This window comes from Ursus maritimus, unplaced genomic scaffold (genome assembly GCF_017311325.1).
Source record: "Ursus maritimus isolate PB19 unplaced genomic scaffold, ASM1731132v1 scaffold_27, whole genome shotgun sequence".
Classification (NCBI taxonomy): Eukaryota; Metazoa; Chordata; class Mammalia; order Carnivora; family Ursidae; genus Ursus; species Ursus maritimus.
Window position 1 is genome coordinate 38658716 of NW_024425230.1, and position 26042 is coordinate 38684757.

Consider the following 26042-nt stretch of genomic DNA (forward strand, 5'->3'; position numbering starts at 1 on the left):
AGGGACAGTAAATGAATGTGTGATCCATACTTAAAAGTCCCACCCCTGTACTCCTTGCAGTCTCCCACTTTTATTTATTTTTTCGTTTTTACTTTTTTATATAGAGAGAATGGGGGTGGGTGGGGGAGGGGAGAAGGGAGAGAAAGAATCTCAAGCAGACTCCCTGCTGAGCATGGAGCCCCCAATACTGGGCTCGATCTCACAACCCTGATATCATGACCTGAACTGAAATCAAGAGTCAGATGCTTAACTGACTGAGCCACCCAGGCGCTCCAAGAGAGAGACTCTTAAGCAGGCTCCATGCCCAGTGCAGAGCCCAACACAGGGCTTGATCTTATGACCCTGGGATCATAACCTCAGCCATGCACCCCAGAATGCTATTTTTAAAAGGAACATTCTAAGAGCAAACCAAGAAAAAAAAGAGAGAGAGTTCTTGGAAATTAAAAACATAAGAAAAATTAAAATTCAAGGGTTTGGAAGATAAAGTCATAAGGAAGTCTCTCAGAAAGTAGCGCAAAGAGAGAGGTTAAAATGGTAGAAAACATTGTTCAAAAAATAAAACATAGAACTGCCATGCAACCCAGTAATTCCACTTCTGGATGTGTTGTGGAAAAAGCAACTTGTAGAATAATATATGAAATTTGGCCCCATTTTTATTTTCACACATATACGCAAATATACATATATAAGAGGGATAACATACATATCATGTTAGTGTATGCAGAAGAAAAAAAAGAAACGATATGGAGTAGGGGAGGGCAAACACAACCAGTGGGCCACATCCCACCTTCTGCCTATTTTTATAAATAAAGTTTTATTAGAACATAAGTACACTCATTTGTTTACATATTGTGTACATCTGCTTTCATGCTGCAGTGGCAGAGTTGAGTAGTTTCCACACAGACTGTATAGTCCACAAAGCCTAAAACATTTACTACTTGCCTTTTATGTAAATACTTTGAATAACCTTGTTCTCAAGGAAGATATACTGGATTTCCCACTAGTCGTGTACATATGATGATGTCACTGGAAACTTGGACTTTTTATGTAGTCTTTTTTAATATTCTAATTTTTTACAATAAACATGCTTTTTAATTAGGGGAAAATGCAAAGATTAAATAATTTTAAAAGGAAAATACCTCATAATCAGGCATATCTGGACAGTTTACTAAATTTGTGTTCCTAGAACACAGGTGCTCATTTGGACAGTGCTTCCTGTTGTCCATTGTGAGGGGTTGTCTTTAAAATTGGAGTCAATTAGAGTCTCTGGCAGCACTTTTGGAAAATACAGCCTCCCTCTACTCCCTGTAAACTTAGTTCTGCTTCCTTGACACCTGCATACGGGACAGGCAAGTGTACCATTTCCCTGATACTGCGTTACGCTCCGGTGCTCCTCAGTACATCTGCCTCTTTCATTGTAGCCCCGGTGTGTGTCTACTCATAAAGGCTATGCTTTTTGCAAACCAGATCGGCCGTACTTTTCTAACACAACAGATGCCCACATATTTTCAAGTTGTCTCACTTCCCAAAGGTAATGTGGTCAAACCATGCTTAGCCTACCTGAATGACCTGCAGACACCACAACCCTGGTAGGGAGTGCAGAGCACCAAGATGAACAGAGTTTGCTCTGGTAAGGCACACGCACACTCCCATTCTAACCTGTTTAATAGCAGATACCCCCCCGCCCCCGCCCCCATGCTTCCCATCCTGCCACTGTTTCCACGGATCTTCCACATGTGGAAGATCTAAATTCAAGAAGGCAGTGTATTTTTCTCTTTCAAAAAGATGGCTCCAAAGTTGTTTAAATTAAAATATGTAGGAAATGTCTAGAAAGCTCTAGGACCAAGCAAAGGCATGAGACTTAAGATTGACATTTAACTAATATTTACTGTGCTCAGATCTTTATAATTCTTAATTACAGTTCTTGTTGCGGTCAGTAGTACTCCCATTTTATAGGTAGGGAAGCTGAAGTGCAGAATTACCACGTATGTTAGTTGTGAGAAGGAGGATTGAAATGTTGGTTATCAGCTAATATATTTCTTCGTTTGGTACATAACTCATTTTTCTTCATGGTCATGTTTTGAAAAATGGGGTTTAGGAACTCAAATTTTTTACTTAAAATATTAAATTACTTATTAAAAGAGATGTTACCAATATTAAGGACTAAAGTTCAAAATAGTACTTCACCTTAATCTCTTTCAGGTTAGTCCTTTAAGATATTTATTACTTTGGTCTTACGTGATAATAGCCAGAGGAATGTCGGATTAATTCTAGTAGTGATTAAAGCAAAGTAACTTTCAGCATTCCAGGTACACAAATAAGCTTATTTGTTAATGAAATTATACTGAAAATTCAGTAGAAAGGTATAAAAATGATAATGCTTAAAATACTAATAATTCATTACATTCACAAGGGTGTTTTGGGGGGTTTTTTGTGGGGGGGGATTGTTTTTTGTTTTTTACAATTTCCCTCAACATCCGTGTATTTAACTGCCGTAGTATTTATGCAGTAGATAGGACCCAGGCTGTCGGCCCGGTCTTACAGAATTAGAAACCAGGGCTCCCAAAGGAATTTGATATGGAGAGAGGCCTGGAGTCCGGCTCTCTGGTCACCGACAGGAGCGATTATCCTACTGCACGTCTAGGCAGCAGTCACACCCCAGCCTCCAAAGTGGTTGCTCAAAAGACCTAGATTAGTAGGGTATTTTAGGTATAGTTAGGTTAAAAGTTAGACACCTAGTGATTACATTCCCATTTGTGCCTGAGTCATTTGAGACCAGGTACTCATTGATATGGACAAGATGCCCAGTCTGTAAAATGGAGATAGCCTCTTCTTTATGGGCCAATTGGCAGTTCATAGCAAAGAGAAATTAGAGAGCCGACAACATGCGAAACACTGTGGACAGGAGCCATGACCCAAAGTCATCAAGTAGTTGGCAGTGGTGATGCTTGCTGACTCCTGCTTTGTTTGTACCAGTAGAGGTCAAGCCATTTTCTTTAACACTTGTCCAGCTCCTGAATTGTTCATTAAGAAACTTGAAGTGATTTCTTCTCTGGCCCTTGTGCTGACAGAATGAATTCACCAGCATGATCGCCCGCGTGCAGCCAGAATGTGCCCCAGGAAATAAATGTGGGCCAAGGAAGTTAACAGCAGCGTTAGCATGAAGAGCTGTGCTTCTCTAATCTGTAAACCATCACTCATCAATTTTGTTTTTGCTGTTTATTGCCCTAACTTCTTATTTTGAAATTTTCAAATTTATGAAGAAGTTAGTTGTGGTGGTGGTGGTGATGGTGAAATGAACCCGTGCGTATCCTTAACGTAGATGAATGATTATTAAGATTTTGCCACATGTCTTTCATTCTGTGGCGGTGGTGTGGGAGGCGAGGGGAGAGTATGTGCTAAAGTATTTGAAAGTAAATTGTAAACATCATTGCATTTTATCTCACAATACTTTAGTTGACGTGTCCTAAGAACGAAGACATCCTGCATGTAATCAATACCATTGTCATATCTAAGAAATTGAATAATAATTCCATAATGTCTAATCTACAGTCCTTATCACATTTCCAGTTGTCCCCCAAATTAATTCTTTAGGGTCCAGGACCTAATTGAGGTTTGCATTTGCATTTAGTTTTTATGCCCCTTTAGTCTCTTTCTTTCTTTTTTTTTTTTTTTTTAAGATTTTATTTATTTATTTTGACAGAGAGACAGCCAGTGAGAGAGGGAACACAAGCAGGGGGAGTGGGAGAGGAAGATGTAGGCTCCCAGCGGAGGAGCCTGATGTGGGGCTCGATCCCAGAACGCCGGGATCACGCCCTGAGCCGAAGGCAGACGCTTAACGACTGCGCCACCCAGGCGCCCCCCCTTTAGTCTCTTTCAGTCTCTTAGTCGTTTAATCTCTTTTAGCCTGTAACACTTACCCCTGTGCTAAAAGGGAAAGAAAAAGTTTTTCGGAGAAGTCTTTTTTGAAGAGGCCAGGCTTGCTGTCCTATAGAAAGTCCCACATTTTGGGTTTGTCTGTTTTTTTGTTGTTTTGTTTTTTCCATCATACTTAGATTCAGGTAAAACCTTTTTTTTTTTTTTTGGCAAGGATATTACATAATGTTATATAATATTTATTATGTCAGGAGATAAATAAGGTTGGTTCCGTTAATGAAAGGTGCTAAATTTGATCACTCCCAGATCCCTTGGGTGAGTCCACATTTAATGTTGTAGGTGTCTTTGAGTAATCATACAGCATTGTTTCCATTTTTTTAAAGCGTGTATTATCAATAAGAACAATAAATGTTTCTGGTTTAGAAATAATGGTAAGTAGAGACTGCTACTAAGTGGTGTTTACCTAGTGAGCCCTTTATTCTTTGAATAAATACCCCAAAGAGCCCTTACTCTAAATATTTCCTCCTGTCCACCTTTTTATGACTATGCTTGACATTTTTTCAAATAAGCTGCTGATGAGGACCCCAGATCTAGAGGGCGATAAGAATAAACGTTTATGGAGGGAGAATAACAGTAGTAGGAACACTTACTGAGCCATTACAATTTACCATGGCACTGGGCTAAATACTTTGTGTGGCTTATCTGCACGGTAACCCTGTTAGGTAAGCAGCATTGCTTCCCCATTTTACTTAGGAAGCTCAGGCATAGAAAGATTGAGGATCTTGCCCAAGGACCCACAGCAAGTAAGTGGTGGAGCGAGGGTTCAAACCCAGGGCTGACTAACTCTGGAGCCCATATCTTAGTTATTGTGTGTGCTCTGCTCCCATGTTGTATGCCAGGTATCGTACCAGTCACGACCTCATCTATCTGCTTGTGTAATTCTCACATCACCCATCACCCTGTAAGAAACGGTCTCGAATAGATGAAGTTACTTACCCAAGGGCATATGATAGCCGAACCATTTATCCTATTTTGTGGTTCTCTCCCATGTTTCAGCCAAGGTCTTTAACAGCAGAGTGGTTTGTCCAGCGGGGTCCCTTTTCCCACTTCCCAGCACCCACATAAGCAGCAGTCATGTGCTGGAAATGAAACCAGGTGACAGAAGCAGCTGCACAAGCAAGAGAAGCCTGATCGGGTCCACATTAACCAGATGACAGGAGTGAGAGCCTTCAGTTACAATTCGGGGACCATCAGTGAGAAATGGGATGACAGTGAACCTGAAATAAAGGTTGTTGAAATAAGACTGGTCTTCCAAGGGAAAGCGCTTCCTTACCGTCTGCCCTCTCAGCAGAGAGGGTGCAGCAGTCTTGTGTTTGAGTAACTTCAGACCAACGGTCAAAGCCATGAAGAAATTTCTGAAGGAAAGTGTGATTGCTTATAGTTTCTGATGCCCACTATTGATTTCCTTTTTAGAATTTTTTGTCAACATCATCGCTGGGTCTATTTATAATTCTAGCATAAGAAACTGAGAGAAGGAGAATTAAAGAGAGTAACATGACCTCTTTCACAGGCTTTTTGTGAAGATTAAATTTACACACACACACACACTCTGTGCGGACACAGAGTAGGCATCCAGTATGGAAGTTACTATTATATGATTACATATTGCATTTTGTGTTCTCACATGATATGGTCCTGGGAACCTTACCTAAATGAGGACATCTGGCCCCTCAGCTCAGGAAGATAAGCATTCCAGACACGGCCTGGTTAGTACCTAAGTCAGAGACTAGATCTCCCCTAGGAACCCTCTGTGGTACTGGCAGGAAGCTCCTATTGCCATGGTGTCTGTCACACTCCGTCTTTCTGTTTCAGGTGGTTAGCTCAACCAATGGAGAGCTGAATGTCGATGACCCCACGGGAGCCCACTCCAATGCACCAATCACAGCTCACGCCGAGGTGGAGGTAGTCGAGGAAGCTAAGTACGTTCATCTTTCAAGGGGGCTCTTGAGTCCTGGCTTGAAAAATCTTCTCTGTCTTTTCCTTTCTATGTGCTGCTCATCTCAGACTGGATTTCTCATGCTTGTGTCCAGCTTTCTTCCTTTGACCATTTTAGTTTTTGCATGGTACCTTACGGCTGCTTCTGCCCTTCTTTAGCTGTGATTCCTGGGAAGACCATCACATTTCTCTAGTCCACATGGGGCAAAAGACCTAGTGAACTGAAAGAATCATGGTATAAGAGCTAAAACAGATAGTAGTCCTGAGCCCGTTGGGTCCCTGGAGCTTCTTGCTCCCTGTGGGGTACAGAGAAAAATCCGTTTATCTTAAATCGTGGGCCATGCTGAAAAGCATTTGATTTCTGGTTCTTGGCTAAGAACTCTGCATGTATCGTCCTGGAGCAAGGGTTTTAGGGCCATTGTGTCTCACTTAAATGATTCTAGAATCAGAGAGAGTCCAATAAGTCAGGGAAGCTAGTTTCTACACCTGTGAGGAAAAGAGTCTTGGGGGGAGAGGAAATCACACTACTAGGGAGGGGTGAGTCCACTCCCTTTTCTGCTTCTCTTGCCTGTGAATGTGTTACCCTGCCCACACCACCGGCCCCTTGGTGCTCTCTGCATGGCGTGTGGTTAAACTCTGAGCATACGGGGTAGGAGGGGGAGTAACTGCCAGTGCTGCTGCAAAAGCAGCATTTCTATCGCTTCTTTCCCTTTTTGCCCCATCCCAAATTCCAATCCAGACTTAAACTCCAAGAAGACATGAGGTAGGGAGAGAGAAGTCCTTTACAAATCTGTAACTGCCGCCGAGCCTGATATGGTTGACCTTCCTTATAAACTCTTTGAGAACATTCAGGCCATCCCAGTGTCTTGTTCTCAGAAGCATATGACATCCAAATAGTGATACTGGGTCCCAGATGCTCTCTTGAGCCCCCAGATGGCCTCAGTACCCGCCAGAACGTGCTTACACCTCTGGGTGTCAGGTGGTGGGAGGCCAGTCAAGACCCGCAGTCTTTCTTTCAGCTACACTTTGTGTGCTTGTCCCCTGCCCACTCCTCTGCTCTCCTGCCCACCCGTATGATGAGCTCACTTTGCTTCCAAGGGGTCCTCTCCTTGGAAAGCCAGGATTTGGGGATTTCTACCCAGTAGATAAAAAGCAGCTCAAGGATGACTTGGACTCTGTCTTGTCAAGTCCCTGCTGACTGTAGGCAGCTTCAGATGCTCCTCTGCTGGTGTCTATAAGGCGTTGGTAGGTAAGGAAGGCAGGGGGAGTTTTTAATGCCAGGAAGAGACCATTTTTAGTAAGGAGACATGCTCTCTATTCTCAGAGACTTTGGAGATTTTAATGGTACTCATAGTTTTTCAGCTTCCATGACAAAACTTCATTCTCCCAAACAAACAGTATGGGTTCTTGACCTTGGCCACACTTTGGAATCACCTGGGGTATATTAAAAAATGCATACATCTGAATCCTGGCCCCAGAGATTCTGATTTTATCGGGGATTATGGCCTGAGCATCAGGAAATTTTAAAGTTCAGATGATTCTGTGTGGCCAAGGATGGGAATCACGGCACCAAGCATATTCTGATGAAAACACTGGGCTTGAGAGATGGCTATTACCCATTCCCATCCCACCTCACTCCCAATTCATGTTGTGGCTATTACTTGGAAGGCTAGGCATTTAGTTCTGGATTTAATAGTGTATTTTGACTACCAAGATTGAATGGGCTTTCATCTTACAGTATGTCCTATACAGGTTTATCTTTTGAACCCATTCCCTCATTTCGTTTTGGTAAATGTGTACACTGATTGTGTATGTGAGTGTGGTATTTGTGTCCTGTGTGTAAAATAAGGGGCTGTTCACACAAAGAGATTGCAATGTGGTGAATTCTGTGCTGGTATAATCTAAACTCTAGGATGTGAAAAGGACCACTGTGCCTCTTTGCCGCTGGTCCCAGGTTTGGGCCTTCTGAAATGTGTGGAGACCAGAGGGGAACAGTTGTGTTTGACCAAATGTCATCCAAAAGCTCAAAGCTTAGGGCATTTTGTGTGCCGATTCCCCTCGTGATTTCATGAGCTACCGACCCATCTTGCCCAGGACCTGTCAGCCTAGCCATGTGTGTTTCTTCTTCCGTCTCTGTGTTTTGGAGGGAGGGAGGGGGCAGCCATGAACCCACCTGCTCAGTCATTTTCATGGGAAGAAGTCGCAGCTAGAGAAGCACGAGACGTCCCAAACAACCCCTCATTGCACGCAGCTGTGATGCCATTTGTCCATGCAGCCTGCTTATGAGAAAAAGAGGGCTGTTGCCTATGTTAAGATTCAACCAGGGACTGGGGAGGTACATGAAACCTTCACTTCCAAGCTTTTGAGTTTGGGTTCCTCACCGAGCTTGTTTTGTGTAAAGGAGGGAACAGGGCCTTGGTTTTTTGTTCTATATACGAAATGAACATCAAACTGCCCTTTTCTTCTGGCTGCAGGACACATGTCCTTGTTTAAATATGATTAGAAGGGTGGTGAGGCAAGGCAGCTTTTTGGTTGATTTTTGTTATGGTAAAAATAGGAGTTTTTGGTTTTCCACCAACTTTAGCTTTAACTTAGCAGATGCGGATCTCGTTTTTCCTGGGAATTAGCAAGAATGGGATGTAGGCCCTAGTTTTACTTTAGTCCGCAGCAGTGACCCTTCTTGCTCCGCGTCATCTCCTACTAAAATAAAGTGCTGGTGAAGCCTTCCCCCGCCCCCCCAGAGGAAGAGCTAACTGCCAGCTGCTTTGGTCAGGCATGTCGGAATTACAGAAAGGCTAGGGACTTCTCTTCCCTCAGAATAGTTGGGAGGTCAGCTTAACATTGTACTGTAAGACTGTGTGGGAACCAAAATGGCTCACGTGGTGCTTGATCGAATTCTTATAGGCAGGATCGTTTCCTCTTTCTCTCGCTACCTTCCTGGAAATTGCCCAGGAAAACCCACTCTGGGGCTCCCACCAACTCTTTCTGTTTTACCTTACCCCTCACTGAGATATCCAGCTCCCTCCTCGATGCTTCTGTCAGGCGCCTGCCCCCTCCACCTTAGCGTGGGGGCCCAGTGGCCTGGGCGCACTCAGCCTCCCTCGACAGAGGAAGAAACGAAACACAGACACATACTGCATGTTTGCATGGCGCACAGGGAGTCGCTTCCATCTCACCTCTGTGGACTAATATCTCTCTCTTTCTCTCTTCCTTTCTGTGTTTTTCTCTTTACACACTCTGTAGCTGCCTGAAAATGCTCAACCTGTGGTGAGTCCCTCTCTCCAGTCCACATGCTAGGGGAGCGGACCAGACTAGGCTGGGATTGGCAAAGCCAAACAAAATGCCTTAGGAACACTGAATGGCTTCCCTACGCCGCCTTGTGCCATAACCACCCAGACTGGGGAACTAGATCCACAAGGTGGGGATGGGGCAGGCCTACACCCAGGAATTAATCTGTTCCTTCTTTCCTTTCAAACCCATCTCATCGCTGTCTCCTCCTGTCAGAACAATATCCCACAGTATCCAAAATTCCTTTCTATTTTTAGCTGAGTGAATTGTCTCCCAAGTTGATAGACCAGAGAATATCAGGCAGAGAGGGACAGGAGCAGGAGGACAAGGTTACTATATCAGTTTTTTAGATTATCCTTCACAAAACCAAGGGCAGTTGTTGCCAGATAATCTCACATTCTGTGGCTCGGTCTCTCACCTGGAAATTGGCTGCTTTGGAAAAAATGCATGACTTTTCTTTTTGATTCAGCTGGTTCTTTCATCTGTAGAATGAGTCTGTCAAAAAAAGCTCCTTCATGGGGGGAGAAATGGACATTTTGTTGTTGTTGTTTTGGGTTTTTTTGTTTGTTTTTCGTTTATTGTCTTTCTTTTTTTTTCCCCTGTCAGAGTACATTCAGTGGGCCAAGGGCTGACTCAGCTAATGAGATATTGGACATATTGGCTTTCCACTCCTGGAAAGGTTCCCTGAATGCATTCTTAGGAATAATAGGAGCTATGTGGAAGGGGAAGCCCTAAAGAATCCACGTTCAGTGAGGCACATTCTTGCTATAAGAAAGAGCCCCCTTGCCAGCTTTCTTCTTAGACGCTGCCTGTGACCTTCCAGGTGCTGCTGGGCTAGTTGGCCTTTGCAGTCTGGGGTGGGAGCGCCCCCATGTCGTCTGCGTGCATGGGGTCATGTTCTACTGGGAGGTAGCAGCCTGCTGGACTATAGGATCACCTTGTTTCTATTTGTCTTCAGGGACTGTGCTGGGCACCAGTTTCTGAACCCCAGCCGTCTAAGCCAAGTTGCCTACGGGGTTTCCCCAGGGACAGGGATATGTGGAAGATAACAATTGGGTTTTATGGAAACAGAATTTATAGTCTACGGTACTGAGGAGTACATTTGGCCTATTTATCTAGCAAACATGTCTGTGTAAATCTGACATTGTCATAGTCTATTTTTTCCTGTGAGGTGTCAGTCGCATAATCCTGACTGCAGAAACGGGGCCTCCCATGTACTCATCCAACTCTGCTTGGAACTCTTGGGGGTCCCCCAAAAGTTTAGGTGCCATCTAGCTGTTCTAGAGATAAGACATATATACTGGAAAGGACAAGTAGTTCTCCAGGACACTTGTTATTATCCCCCAAGAGGTCACTATGGACAGGAATGGTCAAGAAAGATTTCACGGATACGGTGGGGCTTGAGCCTGGTATGAGAGCAAGGGAAGAATGTAAAAGTACACTCAGGAAGAGAAGCCTGGCAAAGAGATAGCAGAAGGGGAGAGGGCCAGGACGTAGCAAGAGAGCAGTGTGGGCAAAGTGATGGCTCACAGGTCTGGGGGAAGAGCACGTGGTGGCTTGTGAGTAGGGAGACTAGATTGATGCTGACTCCAACATCCAATCAAAGAATCGACTGGAAGAAAACCTACGACACAAGAAGGGCTCATCACTCACCGTCCTTCTCTTCGGAGAGTAAGACATCTGTATGGAGTTAGTCATTGGGCGTGGCTGGGGTCCGACCCGGTTTAATAGGCCCTGTTGCAGGTAGTCCGCACAGAAGCTAGAGGATGGAAGAGCACATGGTGGGACCTGTTTCCTCATGGCTGGAATTATGAAAAGCTTCTGCCACTGCTGAAGTGTTAACTACAGTAACTAGCACAAATTCACCCGGGCCTCAAAAACCACACCTTACATTCCCCTCCAGTCAGGTCAATTCAGCATGACCCCTCAGGTTATGATGTGCTTGTAAGCAAGACGTTAAGTCTTCGGACTTGCCTTGAAGGAGGTAAAATGAAATAGTAGAATTTGAAATAGACCAAAGTAGTATTTCAGACTTCATTGTGATTGCTCTTATTAAAAACACAAGATCCTCATTTTAGCACCCCCCCAAAAATAAGAAGAAGAAATAGAAATGGACTTAAATGTTAGTGATGTCTCTGAAAATCATGGCTAACAGGGAACAGGTAACTCTGTTGAAATACTGGTGCTCCCATGAGATTTAATTTGCCTTGTTTAATATTAATTACAGGACTTTCAACTTGGAAATGTCCATTTTCTAAAGCATATATAATAGAAAAAGACCATTTTTTTCTTGAAGTCTTCTCCAAGGAGAAGACAGTCTTAAACAATCAAAAGCATTGGTCATTTTTATGTAAAAGAATTTATTCAGTCTCCAAATACACATGCCACTTTGTTCAGCGACGATATTCACACCATTAATAGTATTTCATGGGGCACCTGGCTGCTCAGTCAGAAGAGCATGTGGTTCTTGATCTTGGGGTCATGAGTTTGAGCCCCATGTTGGGGTAGAGATTATGGAAATAAACTTAAAAAAATAGTATTTCACAAATGTCACTGATAGCCTCAGAAAATCTTTTTTAAGACCCCCTTAATAAGGTCCTGTTTCCAGAGTTTTCATGCAAAATTTTCATGTTTGATTCACCCAGATATGGTTAAAGGTTATCATTACCTGTATAAATGTCTGTCTCTGCATTCTAAGAGACTTCCAAATTTTTAATAACCTGTCCATTGGATGTCAAAATACCAAGGGGTCAGACTGAAAAAGGAGAGAATTTTAGCTACAGTGGAGAATTTGGGGGCATGGGAAGTAAGCAACAGTTCTTTATTTTCATATGAATGGCCCTGGCATTAAAGCCAGAGGGATTTAAGCAAGAGAACCAGAGAGTTTTCATCAAAAGATTTTCCTTTCAAGGGTCAAGTTTGCAGCTTGACTCCCCTCCACCATCTGGCATCTTTGACTCATCCACACCTTCCGGCTCTCACATCCTCATTTCCCACGTGTCAGCTTCCTGGGAAGGACATTTCTCTTGCACCAGTCATGCCACCGCCCTCATCACCCCCTTTTGGACTTAGTCACTGCCTCAGCGAGAGCTGTTCCCCATTCCAGAGACAGGAGTTAAGGAGGGGATGCTCGGGCTCAGGGCTGTGCTGGAGCCGTGGCTGTTGCCCAGGGTGGGTGGTGGGTGAGGGGAGCAGGCCTGGCCACCCTACGCAAGGGCCAGTCCTCTAACCCTGTCTGGCACAGCAGCAGCAGTCTCCGTAACTAAGTCGGGGATCCTGCAGCCACACGCTTGCCGACGTCAGCTCCTGGGCTGTGTGGCGCTGGTCCCCCTGCGACCCGAGAGCGGGCTGTGCTGATTTCAGTTGGGATCTGGGCTCACAGTTCTTATAAGATTCGGGGCTCCTTCTGCCTGCTCGGGGTAGCTGGGTAGGGGTGGGAATGGCGAAATGGGATGGAGAGAATCCTTAATCCTTCAGAGGCAGCATCACGAGCTCCTGCTAGAGTTCCAGTCATATTTTGTGGGGGATTTGTTCGCCTCTGTTTAGCTCCATACCCGCTGGCTGCTGAAGCCGCATTAAATCACGTTGCTCTCTGTCTCAAGGGGCAGACAATGCAGGCTAGTCTAGGCAGCCCTAAGGACCCCCAGCCTGGGTTCTAGATAAAGATGAGCCCTGTGGGCTGCGTGGGAGACTAGGACACAAGCTGCTTCCTCCTCCTTCCAAAGATGCCTGTCCGGCCCTGCCTGGCCTGCAGCCGTTTGGTGATGAGGTTTGGTAGCTGCGGATTGGAATGAAGCAACTACCTTTCCTGGCGGACACTGCCCACCGCTTCCAGGGTGTGCGCCATAGATGGAGGGTGGCCCTGTGGGTGGGTGCCAGGGGGAAAATCCACCCCCCCCACCCCCGCAGTAAGCAGAAGCAGGCAGAAGCCCACGGAAGCTGCAGGCCTCCTGCACTGACTTGCGATGTTCCTTGTGCTCCAGGTGCTGCTGTTTCTTTAAGAGGAAAAGGAAGAAGACTGCCCAGCGTCACAAGTGACCAGTGCCTCCCAGGAGTCCTCAGGCCCTGGGGACTCTAACTCGATTGCACCTGCAGCTCCTGCCATTTTTCGTTGGAAGGGACTCCTCTGTGGGGGAGGGTGGAGATCCAAACCAAAAAGAAAACAGATGCCCCCAGAAGGAGCCAGTGCGGGCAGCCAGGGCCCAGTGGGTCAGTGGCCACCCCCGCCTGCCTGAAGCTCTGAGCAGGTCCCAGAGCTGCTCCTCCTCTGCCTGCCCTTGGGGCTGCCTGGTTGACTCTCCTTCCTATTGTTTACAGTGAAGGTGTCATTCACAAAAACTCAAGGACTACTATTCTCTTCCCTCGCAGTAGTTTTCTCCTGGTTCTCGCCCCACCCTCAACCCTCTCCCGCAGAAAAGCTAGTGAGTTAAAGGCTTTGTCTGCGGAAGGAACTCCGGAGGGTGGGGGTGTGGCCAAGAAGGCAGGGGGAAGATGGCAGGCCTGGGCGGGAGAAGAATCTTCTCCAGCTACCAGGTGTGCCTGGCAGCATGGCTCCCTCCTGCTCTGTGCCTGTGCGGCCTCCATCCCCAGCCGGCCACAGGGTGCAGGCTCCCCCTCCCTCCCTCCGCCCTGTGAAGTTACACTGTCGGACACAAGCTGTGAGAAATCTGCAGTCTACTGTCCCCGCGTGTTGGCATTCTTCGTTCTCTTGACAAGCGAACTCTGTTCTCCAGACGGTAATAGGACAATGCAAATTGTTCTGAGCAAAGGAAAAAAAACTGACTTTATTGCACTTTTAGGTTTTTTTTGTTTGTTTTTTTAACAAAAAACATGGCAGATGCATATTGTGTCTGATTATATCGGGAGTTGTACTTTTTTCTGTTTTGAGGGGGATGGGGCCAGCCAAGCCATTCAGAGAGAACATGGGTCCAGAGGACATTCTCAGTGGAAAAAGTTGGGTCTACAGCACCCAGAAGAGAAGAAGCCAAACTCTGTGTCATTCTGAGTAAACACTCAGGTTGGCAAGGAAACATACTTGAATTTTCATTCATCTTCTCAGCTGCCGAAGAATGTCCCTACCAGAGCCTCTTGACCTCATCAGCCTACAGTTTGGACAGCCTTGCTCTCCAGCACATGGGATGAGCCAGCCAAGCCAGACTGACCAGGAGAAGGAGATGCTTGACAAAAAAATTGGAAATAATCGGTTTCCTCCACTGCCAGGGACTTCCAACTAGATAGCCATGTGACTTCGTTAGTGACTTGGGGGACAGAATTAGTGATGGAAGAGCCATCGCCATATTGCCACTCGTGGACAAGAAGAGGAGGAAAGTGAGCCTGCCTTCCAACTGCCAGAAGAATCTCAGGATTTGGCATCATAGGGCCAGGAAATAAATCCGTATGTACTGTCTGCCCCAGTAGCTGAGTGATAGCATTTGGGCTGGCCTGCCTTACACAAACCAAGCACCTGCGGGTCTTCTCGCAGTAGGTCCACGGCAGCAGGCTCAGGACTGAGCACGTGGGGCTGTCGTGAACAGGAGGATAAGATTGATTGGTGCTGGAAAATTCCAGGGGAAAGGATACTGAGATGAAAGGTCTGAAATTATCTTCTCCATTGGATATAGACTCCTTCCAAGTAAGATGGCCATGTATCGAGAACATGTGTTCCTCAGTCCGCAGTCTGCCTTCCCATGTGGGGTAGTCCCCTAACCTACTACCATGAAGGGTCTTGGTTCTTCGTTCACTGCCTGGACAGTCATTAATGTATGGAGTTAATCTTATTGTGCTCACGTTTCATGTGAGCTCAGTGGCTTATGCAAACAGTGACCTCGTTCCAGATCAGATAGAGGAGAAAGAATCACTTACGTCAGGGAACAAGGCCTCGTGTCCAGAAGTAGAGAGAGCTAACCACGGAGGACCCCTGGCCGGTGACGGAGTCTGGTGGTTTGGGGAACACAGAAATCATTTGCCTCTGGCTTGAGGTGGAGGGCCGTCTTTTGGACTGGAGGATGTGGGGATACTTTCTGGTAGTTGTCATGTCCTGACAAGTCCCTTGATGTGTCTCACGTGGAGCAGAAATAGCAGCCGTCGCACGGATCAGAGTTCCTGGGCTTCAGCTGTTCCACTGGGCCTTGGCTAGGAAGTGTCACTTTCCTGGCTTCAGACCTGCTTAACTCATGTAAAGATTGTAATCTTTCATTTCTTTAAAAGAAATCTTCCTGTATACAAAACAAGAGTGGCTGGGAGATAGTGTCACATCCCTTTTCCACAAGGATTTTGAATATTGCTTCCTTGATATTACCTAGTGGTTAAGGCACCATCATGGAAACCTACTTCTCAATTGGTCTTTGGGCAACTCGAACTTCCTGTATAGAAACTTTAACTTCCTTATCCCTTGTATAGAAAAAGCCTTGCCTCTTAAAGGAGGACAAGGGGAAATGGTGACAAAGCCTCTAGCTTGCTGGCACTCCATACCCACTAAGTGCCTCCCCACCTCTGCTTCCACAAAAAAGCAAAGGCAGCAACCAGCTTGGATCAGGGCAGGCCCCCCTGCAGCTGGGTTTGTGACTTTTTTTTGGTCTTAAATGTTTTTAAAGGCTAGCTCTTGAGGGGTTTAAACCTAAGCAGTTATGGGGGGTCCTGCCTAATGCACTGTTCTTTCTCTGCCCCCCCCCCATCTCTTACTGGGTATTTGATTTTCATAACAAAGGGTCATGGTGATTCTTCCAAGGCCAGTAGCACTCCAAGGTGGTCCCAGACCCCTGAGAGATTCTGTTGCGATCTTCCTGAAAATTAAAAAGTAAATAAAAAGAGTACCTAAGGAAGAATTTGGCCATCAGCACATCTCCACCAGCACATCAGGGCTCCCTCCTCACCCCGCTTGCTCTGGCTGCTTAGCGCAGGGCCTCAGCCAGGCCCCTGAGGCTGGGCACGCCCTCCAGCCACCAGCTACCCCAGTCCACTCACTGCAGTTTCTTGAGCTTTCTCCATTTCACAACGTGGTGCCTAGGGATCTTTTTCTTTGGGATTGATGCAATTGCTCCTGAGTTAGCAGTAAGTACTAATAGCATCTGTTCATTAAAAAGCCCTTAATATATGCCACCAGGAGTTCTCCGAGCCCCGCAGTCCTTCTGGCATTGCAGACTGAGCAGAGTGAGGCAGGCAGGCCAGGGATCCACGGAGGCATGAACAGTCCTTCTCTTACAACCAGAGGAGCTGCGTCTGTGCGGTCAGGCGTTGTGAGGGTTGGTCACTTGCTGCCCACACCCTGCCGCTGCCCAGGGCGCTTGCTCTGGACTCCTCTGCAGGGGCGGGCAGTGTGCCAGCAACCACTGTGCTCTCGTGACCGCCTTCATGAATGTTCTGCTGCATTGGGTCTGTCTAGGAGGAAACAGGGTCTGAGAAGGTACGGGTCAAGCGACTAGGCTGACCTCCAGTCAAAGCTCCATTTCACTCTGGACCGCAGGGGCAACAGGAGACAGCAGGGTCCTGGGGTTTTCAGTAGTGGTGTTGATTTGCCAGTTTATGTCCGTGAGCTCCGGGAACAAAGAAACAGCCCCTGCCCTTAGCCAGAAGAGGGCCCATCGCCTCTGCATCGCAGCGTAGTCCACTGGAAGTGTACGCTGATGGCGCATACTCAGTGCTGATTCTCAGTGTGAGTAGCCATCTTTAATGTCAGAAATAGGCAGTGATGGTAGTGTATGTCGGAGTGGTTACTAAAGATCATAGCCTTAACTTTTTTGTATGCAAAAGATAGAATTTATTCCCCCGCTCAGTGAGCAAGCATGGCCTGCGCTTCTCAAAAACAAGGACTGCCATGGCAGCCCGGAAAGCATCTCAAAGGAACTTACTCTTCTGATGCATCTCTCCCGATTCCACATGCCTCCTGTGTGTCCCGGTCACCTCTTCCATTTTCGTAATTAAACCAGTTTTCCATCCTCCGTGAGTTGCCCTGACGATGTCGTCTCCAGTGTCCGCCACATTAGGGCTGGAGTCCCTCGGATTGGGAGCTTGCCGTGCCATCCAGCCAACATTGCCTTTGCCAGTCCACTGCCACCATCCCCGCCATTGCCCCAAGGTGGGCAGATGAATTCCAGCAACCCTTAGGGAGCCAGTGTAACGAGGCACCCCGTCTGGATTGGCCATATGAGCAACAGGCACTCATCTCTGGGGTTCTCGCTTTTGCTGACTCCAGGCCTCCGGGAAAGCCCTGTCTAGAGATTGATGGCCAGTGACTCCCAGCCTTCCCTATGATGGGTTGGCAGGAATCAAAAAGGAGATTCCTACGGTTTTGTTGTCTTGTTTGGGGGGGCGAGGGGAGGGGTAGGGGAGGGGTAGCTTTGTTTCTGAGTAAGAAAAAGAGGAAATCACAGCCCTTATGAGGGTTTGCAGAGTTTTGAGCAGTTTTAGCCACAAATAAGGAATCTTGGAAGTCTTCGATCAGTTAAGCAGTCTTAAAAACATGTTTCTCATAACTCCTTTTGCAGGTGACTGCAAAAGAATAGGTTTCTCCATTGTATTCAAAATAGTAAGTAGGTTCCCTGGATATAGACAGTAGTAGTTGACAGATTTCCTCAAAAAGCAACCAGGAAGTCCGCTCCAGTGTTTGTAGATCAGCTAACAAAGGAAAAAGTGAACGTGTACTCCATATATTTTTAGTTTCATTACCAAACTTGATGTTATAAAGAAACCTCAGTTCGGTGGACAGAATTTCTTTTGTTACTTTCCTCCTCTTTCTCCTCATATTCAATCATATTTCCAGTGCCATCACCACCTTCAAAGTCTCAGAGCACAGGGTTATCCATGGTAATAAGTGGGGGTGCTGTGCACTCCTCCCAGTAACACACACAAGAGGACAGCTGTCCTGACTGCCTCTTCCCTGCAAACCCCCTCTTTCAGGGCAGGTGAGACATTTTCAGTGTTCCTCTTCATGAGCTCCAGACCAAATCCCAGGCCAGCCCTCGCACCGAAAGCTTTTTTTAGAGGCTTGTCGATCTGTTAGGAATGTCTCAGGAGAGATGAGCCATTTCTTTTGGGGGGAAATATATTTACAGATGGGTGTGTGTGATTGCACGTGTGTGCCTGTGTGTGTGTGTGTGTGTGTGTGCGTGTGCTCGTGCGCGTTCTCATCTGTGCATTTCACTTCCATAAAGACTCACAGCCCAGGCTGCTGGGACCACGTGTTTCCGAATATTCTCAGAAGTAAGCAAGTAAGAAGTGAGCTTCTCAAATGAGTGTCACAGCAAGCTGGCTCTGGGAATGAGCCCCATTTATCGAGCGGAAGAGTAAACGTAAAAGATAAGAGATGAAACCAAAAATATGCCCCCCCCGATGGAAAGTAATGTTGATTCATCAATTCCCATTGGATATATTACATGCTCTAATTTATTATATTATTATTTTGTCTGTTTCTTTTATCTTTGCCCATTGTACTTTTAAAAAGATGTTGGGATGTTGATTGCAATTTTTTTAAAGACTAGATGATGTATAAATCAGCTGTGGAAATCAGTTAATTGCTGTGTGGTTGTGTCTGATTATTGTTAAATGCCCTTTTTTTTTTCGTTTTGTTTTATTTTAGATATGTGATGTTTCATAAACCCTGGCACTGGTCGCAAAGCTCAGCTGTGAAAATGAAACTTGTAGTATTTTTAAACATGAATGTCAATTTCAAGTGTATTTGAAATGGTTCCTCCAGGAGAGAGATTTGTGCACCATTAGGAAAAACTCCTCTGCAGAGGAAGTAGCCTTCTTTGGAAAAAATGGAAAATGGGTCTTGATATGTTATCTCAGAGTAGCCCATTTCCTAGGGCACCATGGAAAACACAAATGTGATCTTTAAGTATACCTCTTCCCCAATTTGGGGAGGAAAGGACTCAGTTTGCACCCTTTTTGTATGTAAAATAAAATGTCTTACCTTTCTTGACTAATTTTCTTTGGTTAGTTGGTTTGTCTGGTTTTAATTTCCCCTGGTTCATTTGTAACTAAGAATTAGGCTTGGATTAACTTTGATATGACTCAGGGCTCCAACGAATGAAAATAATGCCTGATATTTGGCATTCTTGCTTCATTCCTTTGGGTTGAACATTGCTCTGTCAGTCACTTTCAGGATTCCTGGCAGAACTTGGACATTCATGACTCACATACTGGTTCCTGTATCCCTGTGGTTCTTAGGTGGTAGAATGTCAGGAAGGTAAGATCTCTGTGGAACAGCTTTGGAATAGCTTTATAATTCTGCTCCACCCGACGAACGTCTATACAGATAGAGAATAAAACTATGATGTGCGATTATAAAATCACGAGTGTATATCTATATATGGATCTATACATGTCTGTATCTCTCTCTCCATACACGTAGCCACAAAACAACTGTCGGCATGATTAGCTGGTTCCACTTATTTGTTACCACTCAATTACTAGTTAATGATTTTGTTTTTTTCACTGGTAGGTAAGTAAACAGAAGACATGTTTTAAGATCATCATGAGAGGAGAAACTTCACATTTAGAACATTTTATCCATTAAGCTTTTCTTTCTTTCAAAAGTGGTGGGGGAGGTACAGAGGAGGCTGCTGTTATGCCGTTTTAGCATTAGCTTCTTGTGTGGAGAAGGCTACTTTGAAAACAGAGCTTGGTGAACATTTTTCTTAATGGCTATGGACAGTGAGACCAGTCAGTGGGGAAAGAGGCCTCACCAAAAAAGTGGTGGGGGGGGCTGGGGGATTGGAACATCAAGTTTGTCAGTGCAACAGTTTTACCTAGGACGACCTTTACCAGATTGAGGTGGTCTGGATTGAGGTGTGAGGATTAGAAACAGCAAATGTCATTTGTGTTTATCTGAGAGACCTGTGGAAGCTTTGCAGCCTGGCTGCATTGACGGGCAAGGACAAGTTAATGCCAGTGGCCATGCATAACCTCAAACTTAGGTCTGTACCTCATAAACAGACCAAATTGCAGGGATCAACTAATTGAAACAGAGCCATTCCTACCTCCAGTTTGGGCTGTGAAGACCACGAATTTCTATATTAATCTTTGAAAATTGGTTTTAAAGACATTTAATGTCATAGGTCTAAATTTTAGAAAGATGTAATTTTCATTTTTCTGGGTAAGACTCCCAGCGATGAAGTATGTATGTTGTAGACTGGAACAAGTGTGAGAGCATCTGATGACTATCCCTGACCTTCCTGAAGGTTTCCAGAAAAGGCCGTTTCAGGTATATATAATTTGCCACGTCAGTGTTAATATGATGCTATTGCAACCAATATTTGTTGGACACTTAACCCTGCAGCAGTGTTCGGGGAGATGTACACAAAGTAAGTGCAACTCCTGCAACACCGTCCATTGCTCACAAAAAAGTGGTTACTTGGCGGTGCCTGGTGGGCTCAGTAGGTTGAGTGTCGGACTCTCTGATCTCAGCTCAGGTTTTGATCTGGTCGTCAGTCCCAGCCTGTATTGGGTTCTATGCTGGGTGTGGAGCTTACTTTAAAAATAGATAGATGATAGATGATAGGTAGATAGATAGATAGATGGATAGATAGATGATAGTTGGGAAAAATAAGTAAAGGACGTTAAGAACCAGAGTATACAATAATAAAGTGTGCATTGACTCATACATACAGCAGTAAGCACAGTAAGACCAGAGAAAAACAGGTAGTTAAGTGACAGGGACTAAGTCAAAAAGGCAAGGTTTTGAAGCAAGTTTTGCAAGACAAGTAGAAGGTGCAGTATAAGGTAAGCAGAACCATGCCCCGAGTTTTGGGAAGCCACTATGCTTAAACCCAAGCTAGTGCATAGTACCCCTATGCACGATTTCCTAACGTAAACCAACCCTCCAAGGGACTTCCCCTCCCCAAAGGCGGGCCACGGGAGAGGCCGCTCTGCATGCTGGGGTTTGTAGTCTCCTCAGAGACCCAATCCGCGTGCTCTTCGGGGCGGTGCCGCCTTCCGTGATCCTTTTCCTGTTGGCGGGCGCTGGCGAGCTGGGGAGCCAATGAGGCCACAGTAACGTGGCAGCCACCCACGAGCCCGCGTCCGGGCCGGCCCTGTCGGCGGGCCGGGCCACGCCCCCCGCGGGGCCCTACTACCCTGCGCCGACCCAGAGGGGGGAAATAGGGACCACCTCCGCCAGGAGGCGGGCAGGAGCCCCGGTTCCCCCCCGCCGCTCTCGGTGGTGGCGCCGGTGCCCACGCCGACGCGTCCCCACCCTCTTCCGGCCCTCGGCTGCCGGGGCTGCGCTCTCTTCCCCGGTGGATGCTGCGCCTCTTGGAGCGGAACATGAAGGTGCTGTTCGCCGCCGCCCTCATCGCGGCCTCCGTCTTCTTCCTGCTGTTGCCAGGTCCCTCCACGGCCGACGAGAAGAAGAAGGGGCCCAAAGTCACCGTCAAGGTCCGTCCTCCCCTCTCCCGACCCGCCTGGTGAGGCCCACCCCTCGTCGCCCGCGTTCCGGCCTCGGCGCCGCAGGTCGCCGGTGTCCGAGGCATTTAGGTTCACGGAGCTCGGGCCTGGGCGTCCTCGGCTTTGGCTCAGCCCCTCCCTAGGCTCCTGGCTGTGGCCTCGTGGCGTCCAGGCGGTCCTGCTCGCTCAGACCAGAGCGTGCCCGGCTCCTCCCCGACGCCCCAGCCCCGGCCTGGAGCCCGGAGCGGGCGCCCGGCATGTCCAGCTGGGGCTGGCACTGTCAGCCTCAGCGCAGTCTTTGCGAATACCGTCCGGCGCTGGGGAAACGGTGAAAGATCACGTCCGGCAAACTGAACCCTTTCTTTACTTGGGCCAGATGTTACCCACTTGCAGTTACGAAGCACAGCAATCTAGTTGAAACTTGCACGATGAGCTTAGATTCCCCTCCTTATGGTTTTTTGATGTTCATTTCTAGAATCTGTGCTCGTTATTTATGTGGACTAAAGGTCGTTTGTTACCCTATAGTCTAAAGGGAATGCAAACAAACATTTTCTGGGAAAAGGGTCTGGCGCTTTCATGAGATTCTCATAGGGTTTTTGTCACCACCGAAATCAGGCTCAGAATCACTGCTCTCAAAATATGGCTCTTTTCTCTGCCACCTTTGTTAGGGTAACTTCTTGGGCCCTCCCTTCCCTGGCAAGACCCCTTCAAAAAGGCTACGTTTGAAATGGTCTTCTTCCTCAGGTGTACTTTGACCTGCGAATTGGAGATGAAGATATAGGCCGGGTGGTCATCGGTCTCTTTGGAAAGACTGTTCCAAAAACAGTGGATAATTTTGTGGCCTTAGCCACGGGAGAGGTAAGTGGCTGGAGCAGAGGTAGTTGAACTCAAGGGAAGTTTGCAAGTAGAGCTGGCCGCGAACTGAGGTGCAGAGCGTGGCCCGTCTATCGGAGTAGCCCTCACCGAGTACCCGGTGACCGCTGTCCTGCAGCTCTGGGAACCTGGTATTATAGTATCTTCTGGAGGTTTTAAGCTAAATCCACAAATATGAATTTTTTTTTAGTTTTTTATTTTTTGGAGAAAATGTTTCATTTTTAAGACATTGCAGTAATCAAGGAAAACATATCCATGGAAACTAGTGTGTGGCCTGTGCACCAGAACTTTCTCTTAAGGGTAACGGGCCCAGAGCTTCCCGGGTTTTAAAGAAACAGGTGTGCCCTGTTTAAGAAAGTCTGTATTCCTCTTAACTCTAGAGAACAAACTGGTGGTTACCGGGGGGGCGCCGTGGGGGAGGGGTGAAACAGGTGACGGCATTAAGAGTACACTTATGAGGAGCACTGAGTGATGTATAGGATTGTTAATCACTATATCATACACCGGAAACTAATAGCACACTGTTAACTATACTGGAATAAGAAAAAATCTGTATTCCAACTTTGCAGTGACTCAGCAGGTAACTGCTGTTTTTTGGTCCGTTTTCTTGCATCTGTTCTTAGGATTAGAAAAAAGTGAGTGGGGAAGGTGGAGATGTTGTGTGAAGTAGAACTGTGTAAAGGCAGGGGAGTGTGCGGTCTCAGCCTCCCCTGGCCCGTGTGCTCCAGTCTGGCCTCCTGGTAACTCCTCACCCAGTAGCCTGTCGGATGATGAATCTCATCAGCAGGGGCGTCTCTTCTGGGAGCAGGAGCTGTGAGCTGGGTTCCTGCAGGGCCTACTTAATAGCTGCCCGGTGCCTCATGCCATCTCTCACCTTCTCCTTCTCTTTTCTAGAAAGGATTTGGCTACAAAGACAGCAAATTCCATCGCGTGATCAAGGACTTCATGATCCAGGGTGGAGACTTTACCCGGGGAGACGGCACTGGAGGTAACCTCAGGTCCTCTGGGCAGCAGGGTCTGTTGGTGCAGCCTCCAAGCTGGGAGGGCTAGGCCGTGCTGGGCAGACGAGGCCTCCTGGAGGCAGGGGGGTCCCCGCATGGGGACCGGCTACAGCCTTCTTGTACAGGGACACCAGGACAAAGGAGAGAAGAATGGTGGGGGGTCGTGCGGCTCTTACCGCACCAGCAGGCCTGCCGGTCAGGGCCTTCAGCCTTGGTGACTTTTCTCGAGGCACCCCCTGGGGCTAGGGGAAGCAAAGTGAAACACGAGGGTGACTCCAGGTCAAGCTGTGTCAGGTTGTTTACCGTCTAGGTGGGAGGAACCAGGGGAACATGACGTGGAAGCTGTAGAACAGTAGGGAACGTAAGTGATGGCCGTCGGCAGCCGTCTGAGAGACAGCAGACAGAATACAAAGCACTCCATGCACGGGGTCAGACACAGCTGGGTGAGGTCTGCCATCTTTGTGCTTTGTGACCTCAGGCAAGTGAGTCTTCTGAGCTTCAGTTTTCTCTTGTGCGAAGTAAGAGTGGGAAGAGTGGGGGTGCCGCCTGGTGGGTGCCCGGCGTATGGTAAGTCGGCCACTGTCGAGGTGCGAGCAGAGTCGCCGCTTCAGGCCAAGCTGACCAGGAAGTGGCCTCGTGAATGTGAGGGAAGATGTGGGCAGGGTCCTGGCCGGGGAGAACTTGGGCAAAGAGGCAGGACTAAGGTGAACCCACCTCTGTTCCGTGGCAGGAGCTTGGCTGAAGGTGGGGTCCGGAGATGGAAGGAGAGCACACACCGCACTGGGGGCCCAGAGTGCCGGGCTGTGGCCAGACCTGGGAACCTGGGTTTGTCCTACGTGGAGGGAGGGTCCACGGAGGCCTTGAATGGGAGGAAGACCCAGGCACAAATGAGTGTGAGGCTAATAATGTGGCAGTTTTTCTGTGTGTAGAAGGCTTGTGACCGTTCTCTGGTGTACACCGTTCCCACTCCGAGCATGGACGTTATGCAGTGGGGGCGGCAGGAGTGGAGAGGAAGGATGAATAGATAATGCGGGTGGGAGCCACATGGACAGCGTGCAAAGGACAAGTTGTCAGAGGACTAACTGAAGTCTGGAGGGAAAGATGATGTAGTTACCCATTTGAGTTGGGGACTCCTTGTTTGTTGGGAAGGTGATCGGAGCCAAGGATAGAGTTGTGGGGTTTTTTGGACAGTAGCAGTAACGGAAATCCTGCCGTCACTGGAGACGTACAAAGAGGGCTCTCAGCAAGGGGAGACTCTTGGCCAGCACTCTAGCCCGGAGTCGCTGCAAAGGGTCAGGTTGGTCCCTGGCCTGGTTGTGAGATGCCCTCCCCCCAAGCATCTAGTGATGGTCGGGTTCAGCTCCCCACCCCACCCCCATCGCTGCATAGTCAGAAATGCCTCCCTGATGAGCAGAGGTCCAGGACAGCTTCCAAAGCTGGGTCTCTTCTGTGGAACCACGGGATGCAAATGGGTATAGGTTTTGTGAGGAAGTGAGTTTGAAAGGCGTTGGGTAAAACACAATGAAGCTTCTCTGTTACTGGGTGTCTCCAGGGCCTGCAGTGCGACCCTCCTGAGAGGAGACAGGTGAGGATCTCTGAAATGGTGTCTGGGTCTGCCCAGCGCCCTTTTTCCTGTACCCTGGCCTCAGACCCCTTGTGGATAGACACACCACACACGTCACCAACAAGCTTTTATTTTGTGTTCATTGATAAGAGGCTCTTGATTATCCGGAACCCAAGTGGCAGCCCCTCCCCATTCATCTCAGTTATCTTCTGTGCTGTTAGGAAGAAAAGCTGGTCCGCCACAGCTGTCCTCCTCTTCTGGAGAGCTCTTTACCTCCCCTGCCCCCTACATAGCACCTGTCTCTACTAGAGTACGTCAGAGTTCCTGTGGCAGACCTCCCAGGCCATAGCCAAGCGTAGCTGTTGATCTATGCCGTATTTAAAAGCCACTCTTTAAAAGCCATATTCTCAGAGTAATCCATCGATCCGGTGAGCTGTTTACTAAATCAGCCTGGCATCATGCCCCACTTGGTCTGTCAGTATGGTTTGGCTCCAAGACCAGAGGGTAGGAAGGGGACCACTTTTATGTCCGTATAATCCACTAGACTTGGCCTGACACCGAAGATAGGTTGAGTCCCTGGAATCCTCACCCCAGAGATCTGCTTGGTTTGGGCCAACTCGGCTCCCTGATCTACTCTTTCTTCCCAGGAAAGAGCATCTATGGTGAACGCTTCCCCGATGAGAACTTCAAGCTGAAACACTACGGGCCTGGCTGGGTGAGCATGGCCAACGCGGGCAAAGACACCAACGGCTCCCAGTTCTTTATCACGACGGTTAAGACAGCCTGGCTAGATGGCAAGCATGTGGTGTTCGGCAAAGTTCTGGAAGGCATGGTGAGTGGGGGGGGCTGGGGCGCCACATAGTTTATCCCTCTCCCAGCAGGGAACCCAGATTCTCACAGTGTTATGTGTACAAACCTGGGGGGAGTCAAGAGCTACCCTACGTGTCTCTGCCCCCAAGTTCTCACGTCTTCAGCCTACACAAGGGCAGGAGCCTCCGTTTCACTCACTCCGTGATATGCCAACACAGCCGAACACGATGTCCCTGAGAAGCCACTTGGTA

At 47.4% G+C, this 26042-nt stretch overlaps 2 protein-coding genes across 6 annotated transcripts in view; both read left to right on the top strand.

Annotated features, from left to right (window-relative positions):
• Positions 1-19082, top strand: part of CSNK1G1 (casein kinase 1 gamma 1) — a 170436-nt gene extending 151354 nt beyond the window's left edge. For all 5 annotated transcript variants that reach the window (XM_008708611.2, XM_008708610.2, XM_008708615.2 and 2 more), the window contains 2 exons: positions 5749-5855; positions 13143-19082. In XM_008708611.2, coding sequence (XP_008706833.1) covers positions 5749-5855; positions 13143-13197 — 162 coding nt within the window. In that variant the 3' untranslated portion in view covers positions 13198-19082. The remainder of the gene's footprint in view (positions 1-5748; positions 5856-13142) is intronic.
• A 2265-nt stretch (positions 19083-21347) lies between these two features.
• The window catches only part of PPIB (peptidylprolyl isomerase B), a 5298-nt gene continuing 603 nt past the window's right edge, over positions 21348-26042 (top strand). The window contains exons 1-4 of the mRNA XM_008708616.2: positions 21348-21534; positions 22288-22401; positions 23311-23404; positions 25629-25813. Coding sequence (XP_008706838.2) covers positions 21400-21534; positions 22288-22401; positions 23311-23404; positions 25629-25813 — 528 coding nt within the window. The 5' untranslated portion in view covers positions 21348-21399. The remainder of the gene's footprint in view (positions 21535-22287; positions 22402-23310; positions 23405-25628; positions 25814-26042) is intronic.